The sequence below is a fragment of the Buteo buteo genome, chromosome 12 (assembly GCF_964188355.1).
Source record: "Buteo buteo chromosome 12, bButBut1.hap1.1, whole genome shotgun sequence".
In the NCBI taxonomy this organism is placed as follows: domain Eukaryota; kingdom Metazoa; phylum Chordata; class Aves; order Accipitriformes; family Accipitridae; genus Buteo; species Buteo buteo.
In genome coordinates, this window is record NC_134182.1 from 6603589 (window position 1) to 6629019 (window position 25431).

At 46.6% G+C, this 25431-nt stretch overlaps 1 protein-coding gene across 5 annotated transcripts in view; it reads right to left on the reverse strand.

Moving 5' to 3' along the window:
* Positions 1–261: 261 nt before the first annotated feature.
* STUM (stum, mechanosensory transduction mediator homolog) overlaps positions 262–25431 on the reverse strand; it is a 43347-nt gene continuing 18177 nt past the window's right edge. Inside the window, exons 2-3 of one of the 5 annotated variants that reach the window (XM_075042518.1) lie at positions 9855–10034; positions 262–1155 (exon numbers count right to left, since the gene is read on the reverse strand). In XM_075042518.1, coding sequence (XP_074898619.1) covers positions 1121–1155; positions 9855–10034 — 215 coding nt within the window. In that variant the 3' untranslated portion in view covers positions 262–1120. Of the gene's footprint in view, positions 1156–3595; positions 4081–9845; positions 10035–25431 lie in introns of those variants that run through there. The other 4 variants (XM_075042516.1, XM_075042517.1, XM_075042515.1 and 1 more) reach the window with 4 other exon arrangements.

The window sequence follows — 25431 nt, forward strand, 5'->3', positions numbered from 1 at the left end:
TTTAGCTCTGCACATCGTGTGTTCAAACCACGAAAACGCAGCCCTACCCCATTTGGCTATGGGCCTTCCAACCACGACCGCTACCGAGCACCTGGTTAGCACCAGGTCGTGATACTTGAGCTTTGGGCACTTACCCTGGGGAAGCGGAGCGGGGACACTGCTTCAGCCAGGAGCACACGCCGCGCTGTAAGGGGATCCATTTCCAAAGCATGGAGACACTGCCAGCAAGTCCCTTTCAGGGGGAGGGGAGGAAAAGTCTTTTTTTTTTTTTTTTTTGGCTCCCCCAGTATTGTTTTACACTAGAAGCCTTTGGCAGCACGTGGCTGCGCCCACCACCCTAGAAGGCAAGGCTCTGTGGGGCACCAGTCTCTTGCTAAATAAAGTCTCCCGAGGGGCCGGCAGGAGGTCTGGTCTTCACATGGTGCCAGTGGATGGAAGCAGGGGACAGCCCCAGTCAGTTCAGCAGTACAATACAATTTACAGCAAGCACGTTTCTCAAGACATCTGCAAGGACAGAGCTTCATTGAGCATCATATATACGCAGACAGTAGAGGAGGCTGAGCTGAGTCCTCCGCTACCATGAAGCAGTCAAGGATGGACTCTCGGGGTAGGGAGAAAGTACCACTGGTTTGCTTTTACATACTGTACATATATCTATTAATAGCTCCTTGGCATTTGATGTTTGCCGCCGGTTTCCTTTAACAGTGAGCATAAAAAGGAGGCAAAACGTCTTCAGCTACTTCCTCCTGGGAGGAGAGAGAAAGCAGCATCTCCTGCTCCCCCAGCTCAGCTGCCTGCCCAGGTGCCACCTTCGCCAGGGGTGTCTCCTCCTCCCGCCACCTTCCTCCTCCTCATCGGCCGCCCACCACGTGCTGGCCGGGGCCAGTCCTAACCCATGCCGTGCTCGCCCCATCTCCGCTGCTCAATAGGATCAGTGCAAGTCTCCGTCGGCTGCTCTGCACCTCCGCTCCGCTGGACGGGCAGATGAACCGGGTTCAGACAGAAGGAAACAAAAGAAAAGTAAGAAGAAGAAAGACAAAGGGTAATGAAAAGGTCCGTGGCCCACAGCTGCCAAAGGGAATCTCTCGCCGTGTTTCTCTGACCATACTTGTCCCAGCCACTACAGCTGCTGTGGGATCCCCTGTTCCTTGTAGCCTGTGAGGAGGGAGGGGAAGGGAACATGATTAGTGTTAATTCCTAACGAGGACCCTCGGCGAGGCTCAAGCGAGCCGTGAGCCTGGTTTACTGGGAATGGCAAACCATGTGGGAGAATAGGGGGGGAATGCCAGGCTGCCCCGGGGCAGGCTCAGCCCGGCAAGCTGCCCTGCCTTGCTTTTGCCAACACCTGCCCGGTGCAACCACGGTCCTGGGCACGGCGATGCGGCTGCCGGCGGCCAGCCTTGCCGCTGCAGTGCCTGCCGGCCACCGGCCCTGGCGTGGGCAGAGGCACATCTACTTGAAGAGGTTATAAAGGCACAGTCGGTACCGGTGGCCACCAATTCCAGTACAGCCCAATAACCTAAAACCTTTACAGAGCGTGTTTTTTGTATGCCCTTATATACTGCTCCAGAGACACCGCTCTTCCCAAGCGCTGACCTGGCAGCTTGCTGGCCGTGCATCCGACGCACTCTCATCTCTACTTGCGATCTACATCCGAACCTTGTCCTTCCAGAGGACTGCCAGGTAGGAGGAGGCTGGTTTCCTCTATCCACCTTTTAGTTCCATGCTGGCCTTTGCTAACAGCTCTCCAGCAACAACCAATTTGCGCTGCGGTTTGCAGAGTTGAACAAACATGTCTTGGAGGAGAAGGGGGACGCCTTTAATCACAGGCTGGCATGCCAGAGTTCAAACACAGACCTCGGGATGCCTCTGTGGGCCCTTTCCCTGACTATATTCTCACTGCCTTGTTATGCACTTGCTTTGCTCCAGCCCAGCAGAATTACAGGTGCTTTTGTCAGGGCACAGCAGCCGTCCAGTGGCACTGGAGAAAATGGAGCTTTCGAGCAGCAAAACTGATTGCACTGGGAAACTGCCTCAATCCCTTCTCCTCCACCCCTTCTCCTCTTTCCCTGGCCATGGAGTCTAATGCACCTCCTGGCCAAGGCAGCAAAGCCCTTGGGGGGTCTCTGTGTTGGCTCATGCTTGGCCCCAGCGGACACCAGGGCCCTGCTGCGTTGCAGCCACATGGATGCTGCAAAGGCTAAAGCAGCCTGTCCCGCTGCTCGTCACAGCTTCTCCAGGGCCTGGGGCCTCACTTTGTTTCCTATCCTGTAGGTAGTGGTTGAGGGGAGGCTGCAAATCCCATAGAGGAGGGCTCCTTCCCCCAGGGGGCCAGGGCAGGGAAGGGCAATAGGAGAGCACCCACTGCTCTTGTGCCGACACAGGATAATGAGAAAAATATTGGGGTTTTTTAACACTTTCCTAGGTGGTTGCAATGACTGCACCAGAAGCTTTACCTGCTTTCTTTTTAAGAGAAGCTGGGATTGTTGTTATGATAGTATCAATGCAAAAGATCTCCTTTTTAAAGAAGCAAACAAACTCTCCTTACCTGAGCTGCCTGTGATAATGAAGGTCTTTCAACTAGAAACCTTCTAAAAAATCTGGAGCTTTTTTTATTTTGCTTAAATAATGTAAGTAGCTTGTCATTTTTATGTTTTTGAATTTCAAATGAGTCTGGAATTTCACATCTTAGAAGAATGCTTAACTCATCAAACACTTTTCCATTGACGCTTTTTAATATTTATTTCCAACTCTTATGTCAGGCTTTTGTAAGTCCTTTAAAAAAAGCTGAACACAAAATACCAGTAGGTGCCATAAGCCCTAACTTTAAGGGACTTCTTGCTGAACTAAGAATTGCCTCTGGCAAATAAATTTTGCTATACTCTGGAAAATCCATGCATGCCCCCAGCCTTGGCAGTCTGGGTCTCCTGCTGCTAAATGAGCACAAGGAATAGAGGAGATTAACGACACTTATCAGCACTGCACTGCATTGCTGCCCATCATGTGCAGCTGAACAGAAAGACTCTCGCCTTTTTTCAAACAGCTTTTTCTAGGAGGAAAAATGATGTTTTCTTATACATTTATGTGCTAAGTGTGAGTTGGCTCTGAAGGCAAGATGAGCTGGTTGGAAACCTGTAATATGGGCTTGTCTACAGTATCGGTTCAATTTGTTTAGGGAGCACAGTAAAAAAACCCAAAACAAAACAACCAACCACATGGACCAAAGAGTTGGGGCATGCCATGAATCCTTAGCTAAAGTAAGCAAGCTAGGTTATGCTTACAGTAACTTGCTTGTATAGCCATGCCTTTTATTAAGGCATACTAGAAATCCTTTCAGTCCTGCTGTGAGTTTTGAAGCTGGCTAGAAGACAGTTACGGTGGCCAAGCCTGTATCTCTCTTTATGTGACCAAAGTAAGCCAGAAGATGACCTGTCCTATGCTAAACTTATTTATTAAACTACTTCAGACTTAACTTGTTAAATAGTTTATATATGGAAATAGTTATTATATTTCTTGCATAGGAATAGCTATTCTGTATGAAGCAGCTTTATGTTAGTACATCTGCAATACAGTTAAGGTGCAGTTCTGTAAAGCAGACAGCTCTGGGATCAAGATTAAGTTGGTCTGAGTATCTGCGCACAAAATCACTGATTTAATCAAGTTTGCTTGAAATTGCACTTCTTCTGTAAACCATTGCAAGTAAGATTCAGGCAAAAATAAACCAGTCTGTGCGCTGGTTGTCTTACTGGGACTGGGTTCATGCTGAGGGTGGCTTCAGGATGCTCTCGAGGCTGAAATGGGCTCAAGGGTGCCCTTGGGGCAGCCCAAGAGGCATTTCAAGGTTGGGTGGAGAACATGTCCCCACGGCTGAGTGGCCACAGGACAGACAGAGAGACAGGTGGACACAGGCACGTACAGGCACATGGCTGGACTTGGGCTGGGAACAGGCAGCACTGACCAAAGCGAATCCCAAATGGTTTGCCCCAGCTGAGCGCTCACTGCTCTCCATGGGGAGCTGCCACGGCAGGGGAGGAGGAGGAGGAGGAAGAGGAAGAACGGAAACAGACTTACCTTGTGAAACTTTGATGGTGAACAAATGGAGGCAAAGGAACATGAAAGAAAGAGAGAGGGAGAAATGTAACTGTAGACAATATATCCGAAACACATGGAGAACCAGAAAAGAACAAATAAATTGGGGCTGCAGAGTAAACGGAGAACAGCTGCTCTACCATCAGACATTCACACCAGGGCTAAACATTATTTAAAATCCTTGTACTTGAAGTGGATCATTTCATTTGGGGCTCTTGTTTAAAGAAGATGGGGGAATCCTCACGTGCTTTCCAGCTCACCTGCCCTGAGCCGGACAGGCTGGATGAACTAACACCTCTGAGCGATGCTCCCACACACACTTTCCTCTGTGACATTGCTATTTCACAGGTTTGACCAAAGGGGAACTGCTGAAGGAAATCAGCAAACAAGACATCACAGCGTACCGGATGGCACGTGGCATGGTGTTTATGGTCCAAGAGCTGGGAAAACTACACCTGATGGCTTTTTGGCAGTTTTGCTGCTGAGTTTGCTTGTGCCCAGAGATAACTCACAATGGCAGCATGCCTCAGCCCGGCTGGGTGCTGCAGACCCTGGTGGTATTTAACACTCCTACAATATTTTAAGAACTTACCCTACTGCAGCATTTGGTAGAAAACTGCAAAAAAGGGTATTTTAACTACTTTCCTCAGGCATAGTTTGGGGCATGGCTCTATTTAGATTAAAAAAACCCCAAAACATAATAGGTCTAAGCCAGCAATATGTCCTCAGAATTTCCTTCATATAATGAAGGGTTACCAGCTGGTTTAGGATGTTGCTCTCTTCCAAGTCTCAAGCGCTTTCTGCTCCCTTTCCTTCCCAGGGCAGCTGCGTTACCTGCCCTAGCAGGGACCTTGCAGAGAATAGAGGTTCAGTGATGCTTTCCAAAGTCCCTCGGAGCCCGAGCATACAGTAACCATGCAATCATCTGCTGCTGCTTCTGGCAAGGTCTGAGCACTGTAATTAGCAAAGGAGTGACAAGTGGACAGCATGATTACAGGTAATTTCTTACTCCTGGCTGGCAATCAGTCCCTGAGAGTCAGCTGCGCACTGCAGAAGCAGGGGTTGCAGCAGGAGTCCCCGTTCTGTGACACCACAAGCAATGGCACCTTTGCTCGTTCATAGGCGCAGCCATGCAAGTCGTTAATTCAGGGGCCAGAAGCTGAGCAAGGGCTTCCTTCAGAACCCAGGCTTGACTTCTTGGCTGCGTTCATTAGAGACAAAACAATGCCTGGACAAACAGTCCCTGACTTCTGTCCCCTACGCCACCTCAGTGTGACATTACTATATTGATTTCTATGGTATTTCTGTCAAGAAATGGCATAAACCTTTTATAACGAGCTCTGAGCAGCTAGGGAGTTCCTGGAAAGGCCGTTCCCCTGCGTTCATTCTGCACAAAGCAGCTAATGAAGACGTGTGCTGCGTGGGCTGGGGACAAGGTGTGCCTTTAGCAGAGGGAAACTTGCCCAGAAAGCCTTAGGAGGCTTATTTTCCAGTTGGCCTTGGCCAGCTAATTAGCTCTCTTTTGCCTCAGCTCCATGCCTCGTCCCCACAGCTGTGACAAGGGGTTCGAGGAGAGCACAGTGCGGCAGTGCTGCCCAGCCACCACTAAGGGCAGGTGGATATTTGCAGCGGCAAGGGGAGAGTCCAGTTTGGGTTGTTTTTTTGGGGTTTTTTTGCAAAAGAATTAAGTGCTTCCTTTTAGTCTACCTTTGCCTTCAGGCAGCAGGTAAAGCAAAGGACGGTTTCCAAAGCCATATGGCTGCTTAAAGAAGATATCTGTGGCATTTAATGGGGCCAGCTGGCAATTCATTTAAATTAGCAGAGAAAATGCCCCATGCCATTGTGCTGCCAAAAGTAATTAAGTGTGACAGCAAAGCTGCATTCAATTAATCCTCCTTCTGGGATATATGCTGCTAAAGGGCACCTTACAGGAGATGAGAGCTGGACGGGACCCCCTGAGGTCAGTCAGTCTCTTGCTGTGTCCCACCTTGTTCCTTACAGATGTGGGTCTACTTGCTCTCGGGGTCTTCCAGTGACGGAGAGGGCAGATCCTGCCATGCCACCTCTTCAGCATTTTGACCTTACTGGAGCTAAAGTGTCTCCTGACTTCCACACAGATCTTTCCTGCTGTTATTTAAGCCTGTCTTAGGCTAAATAGCCTGCTGAACTTCTTCATTGCCTGCTGTCTCACAGTCCCCTGGACTCTCTCCAGGTTGTCCCCATGAAGTACACCCTCCAAAGCTGGACACAAGCCTCGCCGCAGCTTTACGTGTGCCGAGAAAGGCGAGGGCACCAGTTAATGTCCTACAGGCTCTGCTCCTACCTGCCTGGGCAGTGTTTGTTCCCTCCACAGCAATATACTCCTGTGCAGCTCGTGACTCACTGCAGCCACCACATCCTTCTCTGAAAAACAAGTTGTTCCCTAGTGTGTATTTAAGCAGTTGATTAATCCTTCCTTAGTGTCTTGGACTTGTCTCCACTGAGTAGCATTTATTCTTTTCAGACCATTTCTTCGATTTGCTTGAACCTGCACGCTGCCCTCCCTGCGCCTGCCATCCTTGCAGCCACCGGTGGTGCGGGGCTGCTAAGACCCTTCTCCTGTCCATCATCAAGCTATGAATGAAAATACTGAACAGAGCTGGATTCAGGAAGGACCTTTCAACACACCTCTCCTTATATCTTTCCGGTTCACGAAAATGCATTTAGAGAACAGTTCTCAAGTGCATTTTCACCCAGGCCACGTCTCCCTGGCTTGCTGGTAGGAACGCTGTGCGAGACAGCGTCAGCGCCTGAAAGTCAGGAGGGACGGCTGCCCGCCGCTGCCACTCACAAAATGAATCCCTCTGCCACAGAAGGGAATCAAGCCAGTCTGACATAACTCGCTCTGGAGAAACCCAGGTTGACTTTGTTTCTTTTTATTTTCTAAATGCATGCAAGTCACTTGTTTGATTACTTCTTCCAGGAATTGAAGGATACCTGACTGGCCTATAATTCTTCTCCTTTTCCCTTCATTAAAGACAATATGACATCAGCCCAAAGCTCTCCCCTCGGAGCAGGCTCCCCCTTTTAATGGCTGAGAATTAGCATGAGAAGATGAAAAACTGCGACGAGCCTCCCTAACTCCCACCCAGCTCCCTACCAGCTAATAGAGAGACCGGCCCTGATCCAGGGAGCGAGGCACTCAGCCCCCAGGGAAAGCCAGAGCGGTGTCCCCAAATCCCAGCTGCTTCCCACCCTTCTCCTCGCTGTTAGCCCCCATCAGGTTCAACCCCACCCGCTGTGCCCTGCCTCTAGCCCATCGAAATCGTATGGCACCCTCGCAGGGACGGGTGGAATTGGCCATGTGGAATTGGCCATTTCAAGGTGAGGAAGACTAGAGGTGAGCAGTAATTTCATATTTTTTTTAACTGTTTCCCACCCACACGCAGATTCAAGTGGCAACGGTGTAGAGTTTCTGTCCAGTGCATCAAATTGTTTGTTTGTATGCAAACAAAACCCAACCAAAGCAAACTGTTTCTTGGCAGTGTTTTTAAATTAAATGTCTTGTATTTGAAACATTGTTTCCTTTTGAAGTTTGGTTTTTGGTTTGTTTTTTTTTTTACATGAAAACAAAACATGAAAAAACAAACCATTTTGGGACTGACAGGGCTGTTTTATCCAGCTGGGAGCAATTGATCACTTCTGTTCTTTGTTTTGATTGAAAAATGAGTTTGTTCTTTTATTCTGCATGAACCAAGGGCTGCTTTATTTAGCCATTATTTTCTCTGCATGGTAAGTAAACTTAAAACCCAGCAATTTAATGAGACAGCAAGAAACTGCCAAGGGCTGCAACTTGTCAGATGATATATAGCTGGTTAATATAAGACACGTTGATTCTTCTTACCCTTCCCTACTGCCACCAGAGGGGCCAGGATGAAATACTGTTGCTGGGGTCGGGGACCTCTTGGCCTGAGCATCCCCAGCACACGGTGCTCACCCACCCTCTGCCTCCCAAACCGGTGGGGTCCAGCCAGGTGCAGGGAACAGCTTTGGGGTGGTATTTCCAAGCTGTATGGTTTCTCCCAGGAACCAAACTGGAAAACCAGTAAGACCCTCCTGAGCTCCAGCCCCTCTACCCAGAGGATGTACAAGAACAGGACTGTGGAGAAAAGCAAGTCACGGTTTCAGCTGTAGCTCTTTAGCTGGACAGGTGCTTTTCTGCCTTTCCCCACAGCTGCAGAACTGGGTCCTGCCAGACAGCAAACCGTACACAGAGGCTGTCCAGCAGAGCAATGGCAGAAGAGCATATGATTATGAACACGTAATTATGGGATTACACACAAATTGGGCAGGTTCTTAAAGACACGTCACAGATGTACACCAATTCACAGTTTATCCTCAGAAATAACTCAGGCTACCCCTGCTCTGCGGGTACATCTGAGAGGAAACTTGGCAGGTGGTTTGCAGGGAAAAATGAAGGGCAGCCCTGCTTTGTCCTGAGGAAAGCCTTTTGCCTCGCTTATGTTCAGGTTTTTAATATCCATCATTTGCTCTGGGTGGGGATTGCCTTTAACTCAGCCTGTAAATTGAACCTGGCTCAGAAATCAGCAGGTGGTTTGTTGAGAGGGTTTAAACCCTGGGTTTGGCAGCTGAAGATGTGCACTGTTTTCCTGCTGTTTTTTTCAGTTTCATCCATTTCATCTTTAGGCAGGTGCCTGGCAATTTCCTGAGATCCTCTCTCCTCCTCCGTCATGCAGCCACAGATGTCATCAGCAGAGATGACAAAGTGGAGCCCTTTCAAACCAAAGAGCCAAAGCTGCTGGTAAGATGTTCTCTGGGAGAAGCGCTTGCTTTGGGAACTGTCTGCCCTGCCAACCTGAAGGATCTCAGACCTGTTTGGTTTGGGGCAATGCCCACCAGCCTGTGCCAGCCTTTGGAATGAGAGTGGGGTCTTGCAGACGTAATCAGCACCCTGAGTTGTGGGCTGCTTCTGGCTTTGGAGGTGAGGTTGTCACCTTAATTCTCTGTGATATGATACAACTTTTACACCAGTAAAAGTCTTTAGCAGAGAAAGTTACAGAGCCTGTATTCTAGATTGGTAATATATACTAACTGGGTGATCTAAATTATGTATGTTCAAAAAAGGTTTCCTCTCTTCTTCCCCTAGACTAATGTTTTGGAGGCTCCTTAAAGGGTGCAGGGGAAATCCTTCTAGGAGTAGCTAAACAGTCCTGCACAGCCTAAGAACTTGGTGTGAAACATGAAAAAAAGCCCTCGGGTAAATATATCCTGGGGAGGAAGGAGAGGGTCCAGGATAGTCCCCAGGGCTCTCCTGGGGACAGCTGGCCCTGCATGCTCCCTGGGAGCAGAACCAGCCTCGCAGGGAGGTCTTGCTAACCGGAGAGATGCAGCTGGAGTCATGAGGGAGAAAGGGCTCTCTCCTTCAAACACGCATGTGGATGCGGCCAGGGCAGAAGGGACTCCAGGCAGCAGAGTTCACAGTGCTGGGGGCCTCACCCCTTCCTCCACTTTCCATTTGATAAAGGGGAAAGGAAGATCCTAACCCGTGTGGTGGGATGGGAGCCTCTTCCAGATGTGTCACGGGGCCTATCCCAACTGCCTCCCAGCAGCTCCTCTGCCTACTGTGTTTCTCATGGACTTGCAGAGCCCATCCTGTGGCTCTTCTTCCCTATAATGCAGTCTGATGGCTTGCGGGGTTGTTAGCTGGCACCCAGCAACATGGCCACTGAGGGGAGAAGTCGGGGAGGTGAGTGAACTGTACTTACTTGCAAGAATGACCATGTCCATCCCCCAAAATATACTCATAATCCAGCCAACCATCACGATCGCCGTCAGGATCTGAATCAGAGCAGCAGCAATGTTCAGCCAGAAGACACAACACATGTGCCTGTCAGGGAGGTCAGTCCGGGCTCCGCACAGCACGGTAAAAGCCGATACAAATGTTCCTAGGGAGAGAGCAGCAACAAAACACCCAGTGAAAGCCACGGCTTCGTGCCAAATTCCTTCCCTTAGACCCACTTCTCATAGCATCCCACTCCTTGTGCTCCCACTGCGGTGCTGAAAAGCTGGAAACACTTTACAGGAGGACAAATGGAGGCACAGCCCACATCTCACTCGAACATACTACTGTCTCCCATTGAATTATATCGATACGTGTACCTGAAAACCAGGACAGAAGAAACACTCTTTGGGTTTTGGCTCCTTTCTCCCCACCCAACAGTAACCACTTATGCACTGTTGGCAGTTTACAAGGGAGTGCTGCGTGTCTGTGGAAATACCAGTCTACCTTTTTTCTGCCTGGTGGCTCTCTCTGGGGGAGAACATTTACTACATAGAAGTTCTAAAAGGGAAAATTGCACTCAGAGTTAGAGCAGGACTGTGTCTAGAAAGCTATATGGGTCTGGCAGTCTGTTACTATTCACAAATACTGCTCTAGAAAGAGCACACACAAAAAAAAGGGTGCTAAGGTGGCACTGCATCTCGCACAATGTTTCCCCCAGTTGTAAGTTGTTACCTGAGAGCATGTTTTAACAAAGCAGAAGCAGCTAAACCAGGGCTGGAGCCAGGTGACCTGGCGTTGCAGCCCTTGGCTCTGCTTGAGACCAGCTTACAAAACTTGTAAACACCCTTCAGACTTCCTAAAACAATTCAGATGAAGGATCTTGTTGACATATGAAAGTTAAAGCTGGGGCGAAAAAACTACACCACAGCAGCCTTTACAAAGATTTTTCCTGAATTTACCACATTGGACAAGCCTGATCATTTATTCACAGCTGATGTCCGGGGTTCATAGTTAGCTGAAACCCGCAGCTCAGGGAAGCCTTGTCTGTCCCACAATCAACCTGCAGAAATATGCAACACAGGCAAAGAGCAGAAGAATCTGTTTCTGACGCCTATAATGTACAAGCTGTTGGCCAAGAGGTTCACTCACCTGATCTAAGTATGTATTTCAACACCTCTTATCATTATGAATTGTCTTTGTGTTTTTTTAATATAAACACAGCATTGCTAAGGTAGGTACAAAGGTGTAATGTGGATTGTATTGGATAATGTAGTTCTGTGAAATGCTTTATTTAGTGAATGTCTTGAATTAAAAATCCTGCAGCATGACGTCCAGTGGTTTGTACAGAAATTGCCCTTTTTCCTATCAAATGATGGAAGCCTGCAAACACCCTGTAAGATGTGAATGAATGAGCTCATCTTCGATGCACGCAAGTGCCTTGTTGAACTCGGGGGAAGGAGGGAGTCCTTTGGTTTGACTGAAGATGGGGAAGAAACATTCAGTTTACACCCACCAGAGAGAGAGGAGAAGGATCTGGTTAGGAGCAAAATACCATTTTGTCCTGCACTGCCAGGGTGGTGGAAGAGATAATGTCTTTCATTGCTGCCTCTTCTTCAGTGGGTCACGAGGATAACAGGCTGTTAAGATGCCGAAATGCTGAGGAAGGCTGACTACAGCCTATTTTTAATCTCACCATCCTCTGCAGGCTTCAACTCCAGCATATTCCTAACACTCCACCAGCTCCTAAAACCCCGCTCATCTTCCTGCCGCTGGCTCAATCTGATTTCATACTCCCACCCGCTCCCTTCGCCGCACGCCGAAGCCGGGCACGGAGCAGCGGCAGAGTGACACTGTGGCGGAGGGGAGTGGGTGAGTGCTGCTGGGGTGGTGGGAGGCAGCCCCACGGCAGAGCATCACGGGCAGGGAGAGGGGCTGCCTCTTCTCCCGTGGCAGAAATCCCCCCTGGGCTTCATCGTCTGACTGTTTAGCTTCCACAGGCAGGGTTTCATCCCCTTATCCACCAAAACAAAAGGGTCTGCACAGAGGAAAAGGGGAAATCATTTTAATCCCAAAGGATGCTGTGTAAGTCTCCCCATTGCTTGTTAAAACAAAGGCTGTCTTTTGCTCTATGGCTTTGTCTTCCATGTTTTTTGTGTCCTCCACATGGGATTATGTGAGATCTCTGCCTCGCTTCACCTACCTTTTTTTTCCTTTAGAGTTTCTCCAAGCAGAAGGAAGCCTGGAATATTCCCCCATGCTTCCTGAAACTGTTGTCTGCAAAGGTACACCACAGCACTCTCTCAGATTAAATATGGATTGAGGCAAGATCAGAGACTGAATGTTTACATTTTCCCATCAAGATGCAAAATCTTGCCAAATGGAAATACATGTCTCTTTTTAAAATGAAAATCTTCCCCTCTCGCCTTACCTTTAACTCTTCCAAGATGTGTTACAAAAAAGGTTGTAAATGAGTAATAATTCTTAAGCTACAGCTTCAAATCCTTCCAGTGAAGCTTTTAAGATTTTTACATCATTAGAGTGAGGTGCTGAATTAGCTAATTAATCCCCTAAACACCACAGTGACTAAGCTAATGTCTAGCCCCATTCAGAAAGGAATAAAGCAAACAAAGCAGTTAAGTGTCCCTCTCTGGACAGGGAACTGATACAGAAATTAGGATTAAAATCTCATGAACCTTGGCTTCCGATTCCCTCTCCAGGCCACCTTCCTACTCAGAGGAGCCAATTAATTTTCCAATGCCAGTGCATTTTCTTTATTAATTATGATTAGCTAATCTTTGGGAGGTTGTTGGCATTTTTAAATGCAAGACTTGAGACATGCCAGCAGACATAAGACGGAAGTATTTTTCCTCTAGTCCACATATGCTTTAAAATGTGAAGCAGAAGAAAAAGTCTTAAATGCATTTGCCAAGGTAGATGTTTTCCCCTTAAGAAGCCATCGTAGTTACACATTGCCGAATATGGAAGCGTTTGCATCTGGAAGCAGAGAGGTGGAGAGGAGGAGGAAGGCAAGCAAGCTGCATCTGCTGATACTGCCTGGCTGCATCAGAGCTGGGGCACTGAACCATTTCCCTTCCTGACCAAGCATTCAGACACTTGAATACCTATAGCCTAGAAATCATAAACTCAGTATGCAAACTGCAGCTGGGATGATGTGGCCAAATAAATCACCTGTCCAAAAAGGTCTCAGGCTGTGAGTGTAACCAGCAGATGCAAACTGCTAACTTTGCCAGCAGATGTAAACTAAAAGCCCCTACAGCTATGCCAGCATAACATAAGTAAGTTATATCAAGCATTTCTTATATCTTCCCAATGCAAAAATACCCAAAATGCATTCAAATCTGGGATTATTCTAAATCGTGAATTAATACGGCCTCTTTTGGGACAGAGGAGACGTGGTGGAGAGATGTCCCACACTACCTAACAAGTCTGTCTGTTCAGCCTCATGGTGCATCAGGGCCCATTGCAATCACCTGGCTGAGCCACACAGCCCACCTGGCACCCGGGGCCAGCAGGTACCAGGGACTGGGCAGAGGGATGGGTGGGAGCTGAGGTTTGCCCTTCTGGAGCAGCTGGGGGGCAGAGGGTGAAGGCACCATGTGCAGCGACGCTGAGAGGGGATGAGAAGCCGAGCTTGCTCTTTCAACTCATCTCATCTCACTTGGGGCAGTGTCAGCCAGCCAGGACACTGTGTGCCATTTTCAGCAAGGGAAGAAAGCCTCTGGGAGCCTGTGTTTGCTTTTGCTGTCAGCAGAATTGGGGTATTTTTAGATTACACCAGTAAATATGGAAGGCTTTTTGTTTTCAACAGTTTAACCCATTGAACACAAAGGGGATGTGTTATCTGTAGGACAAAACTGTAAAGGGAGAGACAAAGGAGGGGCTTTTGCCCTTTTTCTCCTCTCGGGTCCATTGTCACCCAGGATAAAGTCCCCTCTCCAGTGTATGCTGGTACCCTGGCAGCCATGGCCTTCCCAAGAGAATCACCTGCTGGTTCCTGGTGTCACAGAGTACGTCAAATTAGTATGAGAGAGGAATACTTTGGGTTTTTTCTCTTGGAGGAGAAATTCACACCCTGGAGAGAGCTCTCCTGGTTTACTACTGTTTGGGTCACTCATCCAGAGTGGAGGAAGACATGAGGTCAAGCCCACGGTCTGTCCTGAGCACAGTCTCCTCCGTGCTACCCGAGTACAGCAGTGACTATGTTACGGAATATCTTAAGCTGCATGAGGGAAGTTTTTCTCTCCTGTTTTTGCAAGAAAGCCTGTCCTAGGCATTTCTGTAGGAGCCTTAGCCAGACATAGAGCTTGGCATATTTCACGTGAAGGACCTGGCTATGAGAAAACTTCTGATGGCACCTTCCCAGAAACATCAGAAGTGGGAGCCTGGTTGGAGCCAGGGTGCAAACCAGAGCAAGACAAGACACTGATGGCCACAGCCTAAGTGTAAGTAATTTCAGCATACAGATAACTTGTTAGTGGGCTTCCCACTGACTACCAGATATCTGAAACTTCACAACAGAAAGCATCTCTGCTGCAAGAAAATCACATCCGATGAGCTGCCCTGTTACAGGTGGAGGAACAGCAGAAACCCAAATTATTGCAGTCATGGTCCCTACACTACAAAAGCCTGGAGCTAGGGAGGGGCTGGGAAACACCCCTTGCTCTTCCCACAAGCCTGGAGTTCATTTAAGATGTTCCCCTATAACACTGGGAGTAAATGAGGTGGTGGGATGGTGCCTCCTTTCCTGCTCTCAGAGGGAAAAAACGGAACCCTGTCAGGATGCTGGAGCACAGCTGCAGGTAAGCACAAGCAAAGACGGGAAGGAGAGGGGAATGAAATCTGAGGTGTCTGTAGGAGCAAGGAAGGCTGTTGGATCGATGGTGGGAGATGTAGTTAATGTGTGTGTTTTGTGGGGATGAGATGTACCTGTATAGCTGTATTGTATCAGGGGAGTGCTCTGTGTGGGGACACGTCTGATGTGCCTTTGAATTTTTTAAGTAAAATGATTATTAGCTGTCATTAAACAGTGTTGGCAGGTATAGGAGGTAGATGTTGTGGATGTGCTGAAAATTCATGAGATGTGCTGGCTCCTGCTTGCGTGAGTCAGAAAAACTGTGCGAGAAGGGTAATAAGGATTGCACTTGTTTGCTCAGTATTACATGAATGTGGTATCCATTGGTTAAGACATCCTTGGGTCCTAAGTCTCCTGAATTTGTTTTTATACTCTAGTTTGAACTGTAAGAAGTTGTTTCGGTTGTGGAGGTCTTTCATCCTTGGTATCAATCCACATGCTAAGCTGTAGCCCTTTGGATTATGATGAGGGAAATTAAACTACTAAAACTTGCCCAAGAAAGGGCTATAGCAGCATCTGCTGATGCCAAAAACCTTTCCCCACTGCTTACAAGGGTAGAGCTGGGCTACACAATAAAATGAAATTGCAAAGCATTAACATTCAGGTTGACTATCTGCTGAAGTTTCCTAAAGCAGAGAATTGTTTGTGTCTTTGCTTGAGAAAACGGACACAAGGTAAAACCCCCTGGAAGCGTTCTGGCCAGCACAAGTCCTCACCAGTGTCCCCAGTTTCTCCCTCACTGGAACTCAATAGGGCTTAGGCCATATCAGAGAGAACCTGCCAGTGCAAGTGTATCACCCAAACCCTCTGAGATGAGAGCATTCTCTCCAAGCTTACTGCAGGTCTCTGAACAGAAGAGGCTAGTCCAGAAGAGCACTTGATATACCTGTGTGTGAGCTACCGTGGCTCTTGTGGGCAGGGGCCATGCAGCAAATCTCTCTGGTTCACAGCAAAAGTGGAGGTGCAGAGGCTGGGGGGTGTCCTCCTGTGGAAGCGAACCATTCTCAAGTGCCTGGGCCTGGCTCCATGGCCAGATGTGCTCCTCTGTTAGGAGGCATATTCCCGCCTGGTTTCCTCAGAGGCACTCGAAGCAAGCAATGGAAGACACCAACCCGCTCGCCATTCAGGCCCCTCTGAAAATAGGTGCACACAGCTACGGCTGCACTCACAGCATCCAGCTGAAGTGTCTGTGACCGCCTCGCACCGAGCAGCTTGGGACCGCTGAAGAATTTGTGCTGCTGCTATGGGTTGGGGCCAGTGCTTAGTCCAGGGTACAGAGACTGTTATTTACACAGCAATTCTTCACCTGTTAGTGGGTGCTGGACTTGTTTCTCTTGAAATATAAAGAACATAGAGATGGTAAGACTGCAACACAATGCTGCAGCATCAGCAAGGTTTAGTTGTCCCACCCAGGAGAACATGCAATCTGAGTGTCAGTGGCATCCTTCCCCTTGTAGTTCATTTCAGCTATGGAAGTAAGCCAGGACTCAGTGCAATTACCTGGTTTTCTTCTAGAAATAATGGTGCTTTAGACCAACATCTTAAAAGCTTGGGGTTTAGGCTAAAGTTTAATTAAATAGCCATTGGCAAGCTTTCTTCCCTTTCCAGTATCCATACAGACTAAAGCCTACCCCTGTCAAATACAGTGCAAGGGGGCTAGGGTGGATGGGTGGCTTAGAGGGGGAAGAAGAGCAGGAGCAGTGGACAGCTTAGAAAACAGGAGGCTTGCTTGGTCCCAGGCAGCACCTCTTGGAATTGAAAAATCTCAATCCCATGTGCACGGGCCAGGCATAACAAGTGCTGCTGCAAGGGGGGGGAACATCAATGATGTGCAGACCCCTGGCAGCAAAGTGGTTGCCTGCAAATGCAGGTCTCGGGGACAGCAGTGTGGGCAGGACCTGGGCAAGAACAGCGGGAACTGAAGGGAAGGAGAGGGAGAAGAGAAAGGGAAGGAGGAGAGAGTGGAGGCAGCAAAAGTGACAGAACCTAGATGTTGCCATGGAGAGTAGCTCATTAATTTTCCTCTGTGGCCTGCTATTAAAAATGCTTTGTTTAACTTCTGCCAGCACGTTGTTTTTATTTTCCCCTTCCATATCGGAAGGACATTCAAAGTGAATTCTGGCTCTGTCCGGTCCTTTTGGCCTCACTATGGACAAAAATATACAGTTGCTTGACAAGTAAGAGCTGGCGCTTGCAATTCTTGTCTCCACAGGATTTGTTCCAACTCGAAGCCTGCAGAAGGCAGGCTGTATATAGGATTAGCTTCCTGGTTTCCCTACATACATGAAAAATGTCCAGCATGTCCCAAAGCATTCTACGTCCATGACTGATCACAACTGCTTCAGTACATTGCTGTAGCTCCAGCACTGAGCTCTGCATCTGTTTGTTATTAGTAGGTTTGTGTCGTGTGGTCAGAACAGACTTGACAGTGTTTATGTAGCATCTACAGCAGACAGCCCACGTGCAAGTAAGATAGCACTGCCTTTGCACCAAAAATGAGATTTGTTTCATATTTAATGCCATAGAAAAAGTTAACTCTTCTGAAAATGAGGAGTTTTTTAACACTACCTTCAAAACTTGACTGCAACAAACTTTCACAGACTTCCAAAGCTAAAAATACACAGAGAAATCTTAAATTATATCGGGGGGGGGGGGGGGGGGGCGCTGCATGAAGGTGAAGTGACTTACTAAAGCTTTAATTATACGCGGAGCCATCGGCATTATTTTTACTCTGCAGCACCGCAATGTTTTGAACACTTAAAAGCAGCCACCCATAAATAGTGAGATTGCAGTACAGCTTGTTCCACTGCCAGACATTCCACAATCCTTGGGTGAAGTTTTCCAATCCGGTCCTGTGGTTTAATTCTGTTGACTTAATGCTTAAAATTAAGGGTGTGCTTGAAGTATTTGAGATTGGAGAATTTCTGCTGAATGGTGATGCAAGGCCCCACTGCACAATCCACAGTGGTGGAGCAGACCTCAGACTTCTGCCAGGACTTTCTGTTGCTGAATTATTTTTGCAAGGTGTGCCTGCCTGACTCCCAAACTAATTTTTTCCCCTCTCGTATAAAAGATGTGGTCCCAGAACTGCCACTGACATTTTGCATTGTGCTTTATAATAGCATGAACCACTGGAGAGGACTTGTAATTTCCCAGAAGTAAAGGGGGGAAAGGAATGTTGCTACACAGAAACCTAGACATAGAAAATGGGAAGGGTGCACTGAACAATACCTACCATCTACAGTCACAGAAAATTAATTGCTTAAGATAAGCCTGTCTACACCAGAAGTATCGTATTTTGCCATGCTTCCAAGATAATGTGCCACAAGGAGAAATTCTTTGCCACTTATCACAGTATCTTAGCTGACACTCAGGTCAACTCTCTGAACACAACAGCAATCTGTTGCTTGTTCCCAGCTTCTTCCCGATGCAATGCTAGTACCTCATTAACAAACTTCTTCCTCTCCAACCTGTTCTGGCTCCTGTTTGGGTCACTTGAGAATCCCTGGCTGTCCAAGTAGCACTGTAGCTGTTCACTACACCTGTCCTTCTGACTGTGGTGGTATAGAGAGATGCTTTGCTGAATGTAAAGAAGTCATCCTTTGGGCACAGCGAGCAGTCTAGCAGCTTGAGCTCTGCATAGACTAATCTGGCTTGCTTCTTGCCCACAGCTAGATTGGCTTGGTTAAAGCTAATACAGTTCCCCAGTAGTACTCTGCAGTTTGTAAGGTAGATGTTTGCTATAAAGCAGACCGCAGGCTGCCTGCACATTACAGACAGGGAACAAAGAGCCAGGGAAGCTAAATGACATGTCCCTTGTTCTGCTGCTAGCCAGGAGCACCGCTGTGAAAAGAACCGAGACGCTGGAGCCTTGCATCTGTTCGATGCTTACTTTTTTTCTTTGCTAATGGAATAAGGAGAGAATTTTAATTAATTTGCATTCTTATTAAGGATGCCAGCATTGAGAGAAATAATGTAATTGGCTTCCAATTATAACAACAAACATAAGGAAGAACAAAAGGTATGACCACCGTTTACAGCATAGGGCACTTTGCTATAAGCTCATCTGCCATAAGTGGATGCATTCCTGCTGCTCTGTAACTTCATCAGCAACTTAAAACTCTGTTTCATGGAAACAGCTCTACCTGCTGGTTTCTCTCTGCTGTCTCCTGCCATGCAGAACTTTCTGTATTTGTACTGTCTACTAGTAAACCAGGTGCTTTTTCCATCTCAGGCTCCCCTCTCCTCCCGTGAGCTACCCAGGAACACCAGCTTGGGTGCTTTGCCATGGCTTTCCTAGTCCCAGGCTGCTCTGTACCCACCCGCTGCAGTAGCTTGTGATCCAAGTGGCAGAGGAACCAAGGAGACAGAAACAACCTTCCACTAAAATAGCTCTTCTTTTTAAGACTATGATCCTAATTCAAAATTCTCAAGTACCTCCAGAAATCAATTTTCTGTTTTCTTGATGTACATCCAGAAACAAACTTTGAGCCATTCCATTTTATGCTATTGATACTGAAATAATTTGGATGTGGCTTTTCATCCACGCTTTATAAACCTGGAAGTTTCAAGAGCAGAATGTCTGGAGAAAACCCCTCCTTGTTTCAGAGTGGCTAGGAAACCACCTGTAAGGAAAGATTTTTGGCTTTCTGATACCTCCAGTTCCTAAAGGCACCTAGAAATAAGAGCTGCCTAACAGTGGAAAAACAATGAGGAAAAGGCTATGGATTCTCAAGAGCTTTCAAAAAGACTCTTGCCAATTATACATTGATGAACTGAAGTTTACTCTTAATTGTCTGTGCCAGGGAAAGCTCTTTCTTGTTGGGTACAGAGCAGGAGGTGTGCATGCATGATCCTCCAGTCTCAACTTCCACACTACTGCAAGGGCTCAGAATGGCACTCGGTATTTTACTGGGTGAAGCCAGATCAAATGCTTACTTGTTTTCCTGCCTCTGCCCTCCCACAGGTTAATTAAGTGCCATCAGTGCCCATCTCAGGGTGCTCTAATTCAGCAGAAGGCGAGCAGCAGGCTAAGGGCAGTGTGAGGGTGTCTCTCCTGCCCTGTCTGTCTGCATCCAGACAAGCAGCCACAGTTCAAGGTGAGGTATGCAGCTGCATTGCCTCCTCGTCCGTCTTTCTGATCACTGCCTTGTAATGAATTTAGCCCTTTGAAGCTACCTTACAGCATTTGCTCTGCTCGTGGAAGGATAGATTAACTAATTCTAAGATTCACTGAGCGGTAAATCTGAGCTTGCTGCTATACCCTGGAGTCCTTAACTGTGAAGACAAATCATGTTAATTAGAGACTACCAAGACACAAGACAGAATTAATCTTATTAGAAAGTTAGATGGGGATGCAGAGCAATTAGAGGTTTTGCTACAGATCAAGACACCCGACATGGAAGTGTAATAAAGTGCGCCAGCCTCCAAAATTACCCCAAAGTACAAGCTATCTTTTAAGTAGTGTAGGAATGTAAAACAAAACTGTGACATAAATGTTCAGAGATCTGCAGTGATATGTGTGCAGGACACTAACAAAAAGCCCTTTTTTTAATCCAGAAAACTCAGTGCATGCATTTTATGAGCCAAGGTGTCTCAAGCAGGGACTTAAAAGGGACATGAAAGTTGCACTCTGTAGCCCAGAGGTGTGCTGTGGCACCCAGGAGTCTGGAATATGATTTGGGAGACCAGAATTCAGTCCTGGCTTTACAGCCGCTTGCTAAATAATTCTGAAGCTGTAACTTTATTCTTGTAGCGCCGGAGTAACATTATTAAGGTGTTAACGCTACTACTTTCAAGCGTCTTTTCTATTGTCCCTCTTTTCTATCCTCCTTGTCCCAGGATATTTACCATCTTTCATGCAGCTGACATGACAGGCCTATATCCCTGATGTTCTGTTCAATGCTACTGTAAGTCAAATAGTGACCAGGTCTTGCTTTTAAAGGACAGTTTTCACAAAAGCACTATTCTTAAATGAAAGGTAAAGCACTTTACCTACTAAAGCCACTGCAAAGTTAGTTTTACTCATATACATAACATCTGAAATATGTAGGAGATGATGCTTTACACTCTTAAGTTTGGCTTTGGTACCTTCAGGTGATTCAAACAGATAACAAACAAAAATTGCATTTCTTGATAGTTTACCTAATGGAGAATATAAAGCTGTCCTATTCTATTCAGCAAAACCATAGGGAACATTTTCTGCAGCTTAACTTGTATCCATTTTAACTTGAATTTCCCACACTAACATCCCTGAACAGCAGATTCAAACACAATCAATTCTGTAGAAGAGCAGTGTGGGATGAGGAGGACAAGGATCCACACAGAGCTGGGCTGCAACCAACCCACGCTCTCTTTGGTGACGAAGGCGGGCGCTGTCATTGTGGAGGTGAAGCACATACCCAGAGTGAGCCTTTACACATGACCTGCTGTCTACAGTCTTTCCCCTATGGGGAAGACAGGGAGATCTGGAGTCTTCCAGAGCCTTTTTGGCTCCCCATGGAAAAAAACCAGGCAGACCAAGAAAAGCAAGTCTTTGCTGGCAGGGGAGAAATGAGCTGTGGTACCTTATGCCTGACATCACCCCAGTGCAGGCTCCATAAATAGAGCAGGCTGGGGTGACCCGTGACTTTACAGATTCTGTGAATATGAGCATCAGCCAAGACAAATTAATTCAGCCCAGCTAGAATAGTTTTCTAAAAGGAAGGTTTCTTATTTGGGTGGAGAAAATGTGGATATTATGGAGGCTACTGAACTGCATCGGCATCAGCAGCTGTCCTGGGATATTGTGGTCAAGGACCTGAGCAACGTGCTCTAGTTTAACCCACTTGGAGGAAGGACAAGATGACCTCCTGAAGTCTCTTCCAGCCTCAGCTATTCTGTGATATGTCAGTAACTTTAACTACTCTGTGCAAGGCTTAGCTGATCTATCTCAGGCTTTTTTCCCAGAGCTGTGTCCTTCTGCCACTACACAACTAACAGCTCTTGAACATAGGGCTCTTCATGATTTGTCAATTTATTTTTGAATAGGTGTTCTGGTTCTTAAACATCAGGTGCAATTACTCTCATAGCAATCAGTACACCCGAGCAGAAAGCAAGTTTGTGAGTTGCTGACCATGCCAAAGCAGGTGAACTTTAAGTCAACAGCCCCCCTCACTTTGACACTGCCCCCCTGAGCACATGCATGCTCCTGTCAAACAGCTCAGCCAGCCTCTGAGGGGAGCTGCCTTTGTACTGGGGGAAATAGCACTTTCTATAGAAAAGAGCTATCAACTTGGACAAAATCATCATTCCTGCAGGGCAGTCCTTTTTTATTGTCTGAAAGCAAAGCTAAGGGAAACACACAGCTTATTTGAGCAGGTCAGAAACATAGACAAATACTGAGTCCCGTTGAGGAGCTGGGTTGTTCACAAAGAGTTAATGCCACTTGGCCAGCCAAGACGTATCCAGCAAGGCCTGGGCCTCTGCACAGCCATGTAAGTGAGCTTGTGGGATTTTACATGTGCTCTTTTCATCTGAATGCCTCCTGCACACCTCCATCTCTAGGAGTTCTTGCATTCCCAGTTTGCAGGAAATAGCATCCAATTTACACTTATTTCCCTTACAGGACAGATTTTCCCTTTACCAAACAATTTCCAATATCTGCCATCTAGCTACTGGTCAGCATTAGATAAAAATACATATCCATTTGTTTGTAGATATCCCAAAGAACCAAGTTCCCAACATCACAATATAGCACGTAATTATTCTGAGTGAAATATGAAAAGTAATACCTCTACTATACAATGATTCAAGGACACCATTCTTCAGGAGTTAGAGGAGATACATATGAAGTGAGATGTACCAGGGAAAGTGTTATACAAGGAGAAACTGGAAATTATCATAGCCTCACCTTGTCCCTTGTTCTTTTTTACAATTCTCATGTTGAATGAGTTACAATAAGGTTAGGGACAACGGTAAAATCATTCAACTCCCCCACACAAGACTGCTGGGAGTACTTATCTAAATGTTAAAGGGTGTAGCTGAGATGAGATTCAGACTTTTAAATGTCTGTTCCTGCCTTACCAAGAAGCCATCAGACTGGGGGCAGGGGACCAAGCCTGACAGCTGACACTGACATTGCAATACAAGACTTCACAACCTAACCAAAGGTGTTGTTTCTCTGCTTCTGTATGTCCTCCAGTTTGACAAACTGGAATTCACTAAGGTCAGTTCTTGCCCAGTTTTCCATGGTGTTTCCTAAACGGGGCTTGTTTTTGGGGGGTACCAGTCATGCAGAGGAAAGGGAATCCACATTTGCTACTTGTGTGCCAGCCAAGGCCAGGACTTCCTTGTGGTAGGCAGTGTATGAACCACAGAAGATTCTCCCTGTCCCAAAGAGCTCATACTGCAGTTCTTGAATATCCCCCAAACTACTCCTGCCCTATCTTCTTAGGAACTGGTGTTAGATACTATCTCTCTCAAGAGCCTGTGGGGCTCTGGAGCAGCTCAAAAAGCTCCATAACCTCCAACCCACTGAGGACCATCACTTGTACCTTGCATGGTTCCCCTGGTTCAGGACTCCAGAGCAAGCAGTAAGGAAGGCAGAGGAACACATCTCCTTGGAAAGAAGTGGTGGGCGTAGAGGGAAAACACTTCTTGAAAGGGCAGGCTCAGCTGAGGGACCATCCATCTAGCCTTTATTCATTCCTGTGCCGGTGTTCTTTTCCTACTGCCAAAAAATACATCTATATTGGGCCCAGATTCATCTCTGACATAAATCCATTGACTGCCACAGAGTTACACTGGGGATTAATTTGGCTCATCAGGCCTAACCTGATCTTGGCAGAAACTCAGAAGTGCAAATAGCAGAAAGACAGTTCTTTCAAATAATAGTAACAGGCCATGGCAAACATTATATGCCTGCTGCTCTGTGTGAGGCTGATGAATCAAATCCAAATGGGAACTTGAACAGGGCTAACATAAATATGCATCCCTGCAATTTGAGCAGAATTAGAAATTGTAGAAAATCGATCCTATATGCATACACACACTTTCCTAACTTTTTAGCAAGTCTGTTGTGCTGTATGAGGAACAGGCTCTTCCCCATACATCCATACAGCAGCCGGTGTTGCTCTCCTTGCTCCCTAGCTGAGCAGGACCATGGTGCCCAGTGATCCAGGCAGGGTCTCCAGGCTCACCTTGTGCCCAGAAGCTGTACAGCTGGGAGACTAGTTAGCCAGCTCCTGTGCATGGACGCTTTCCACTCTTAAGACTTTACTTTTGGAGCTGATGAACATCTGTTGCTGTTAGCATTTATATACCCTGCAACATAAACCCCCTACCCTTGCATTAAGGACCTGTTGTACTTCCTGTGTGACACAAGGTAACTTGTTGCAACAATTTATTTCTGTAATTAACAAATGTCCCCATTCATGTTAGGAATTTACAGAGGTTAAATCAGTTAATCACTGATTTTTTTTAATACTCCTTTTTTAAGACTAATGAATAGGTCAGATACTTTTCTGACACGTAGATATCTGCAGTTCTAACCACCAAAATGACAAAAAGCTATACTTTCTCCTGCCCAAAGTCAATGAGTAGTGGCAGAAAGCAAGCTGTTCACTAACAAACAGTGGTGAGTCCATGCTTTCCCCCCGCCCCCTTAAAGCACAGGCTACTGTGTGCTCTCTGAAAGAGTGGACCATTGATACACTGCTATATACCACGATGTTCTCTTCCTACTTAGGAATTCCTTACTCTTCTATGCTAATCGCTATAGGTGCCTAAAGTGTGTTTCTACAGTCATTAGAGCTTCCTACACTTAACCATTAAATAACCCCACATTTCTAGCTAAAATAATTAATTTTTCTTCCATTTTAGTGATAAAAATATAGCATTTTTTCTTCCCTCACATTTTACAAAATTTCTAGTACAGTATTATACAAAAGCAACAATTTGACACATTAGAGCTATTCTGCTATCTTTTATTGTGCCTGCAATGAAAAAAAAGCATGTATTTTTAGCTGACTGTGCTACACAGAACAATCTGATAGCAGAAGCCTGTTATTGTCATTCAAAGGAACATTTGTTTAACCAGATGCAGTCATGAAAAATTACCTTAAATTTTACAATTAGTATTTGCTAGAGAAAAATGTCTGTTCCATGCAAAATCCAAAGATGTTAATGCATTAGGACCACATCACAAAGCAGCTGCATCTTATTAAACTCTCCTTGGAGACAGATTGGAACAGGACCACCGATACTCTGGGACATTAGAGCCATCCACAGCAAACCACATGTCTGTATCTCAGATCCTAGGGCAATTAGGACAGTGCAATAATCTAAGCAGAAGGGCCTACTGTGGGATGTCAACTCCTTAATGATTACACTGTGCTTTACAAATGGAACCACTGTCCTACGACAGCTGCTTGCAGGGAAAGGCAATGGCAGGTTGGCACACAGGACAGCGGGAGAGAAGGAAAGTTTAGGTTCAAGATCCACAAATTGAACTCCTTAATGAGAAGTTCCTAAGGGCCATGCAGACTTGACTTACTTCTCACCCAGAAAGTACTCCTCATGTAGAAAAGGAATTTCTGCACACAGTAAAAGTGCTGGGTGCTTCTGTCTGAGCTGAGCTAAATCAGAATCGTGAGTGGGCCTGGGGTGTAGATGGAGCAAACTAGCCTAAATGCATGATTCGTGAAGG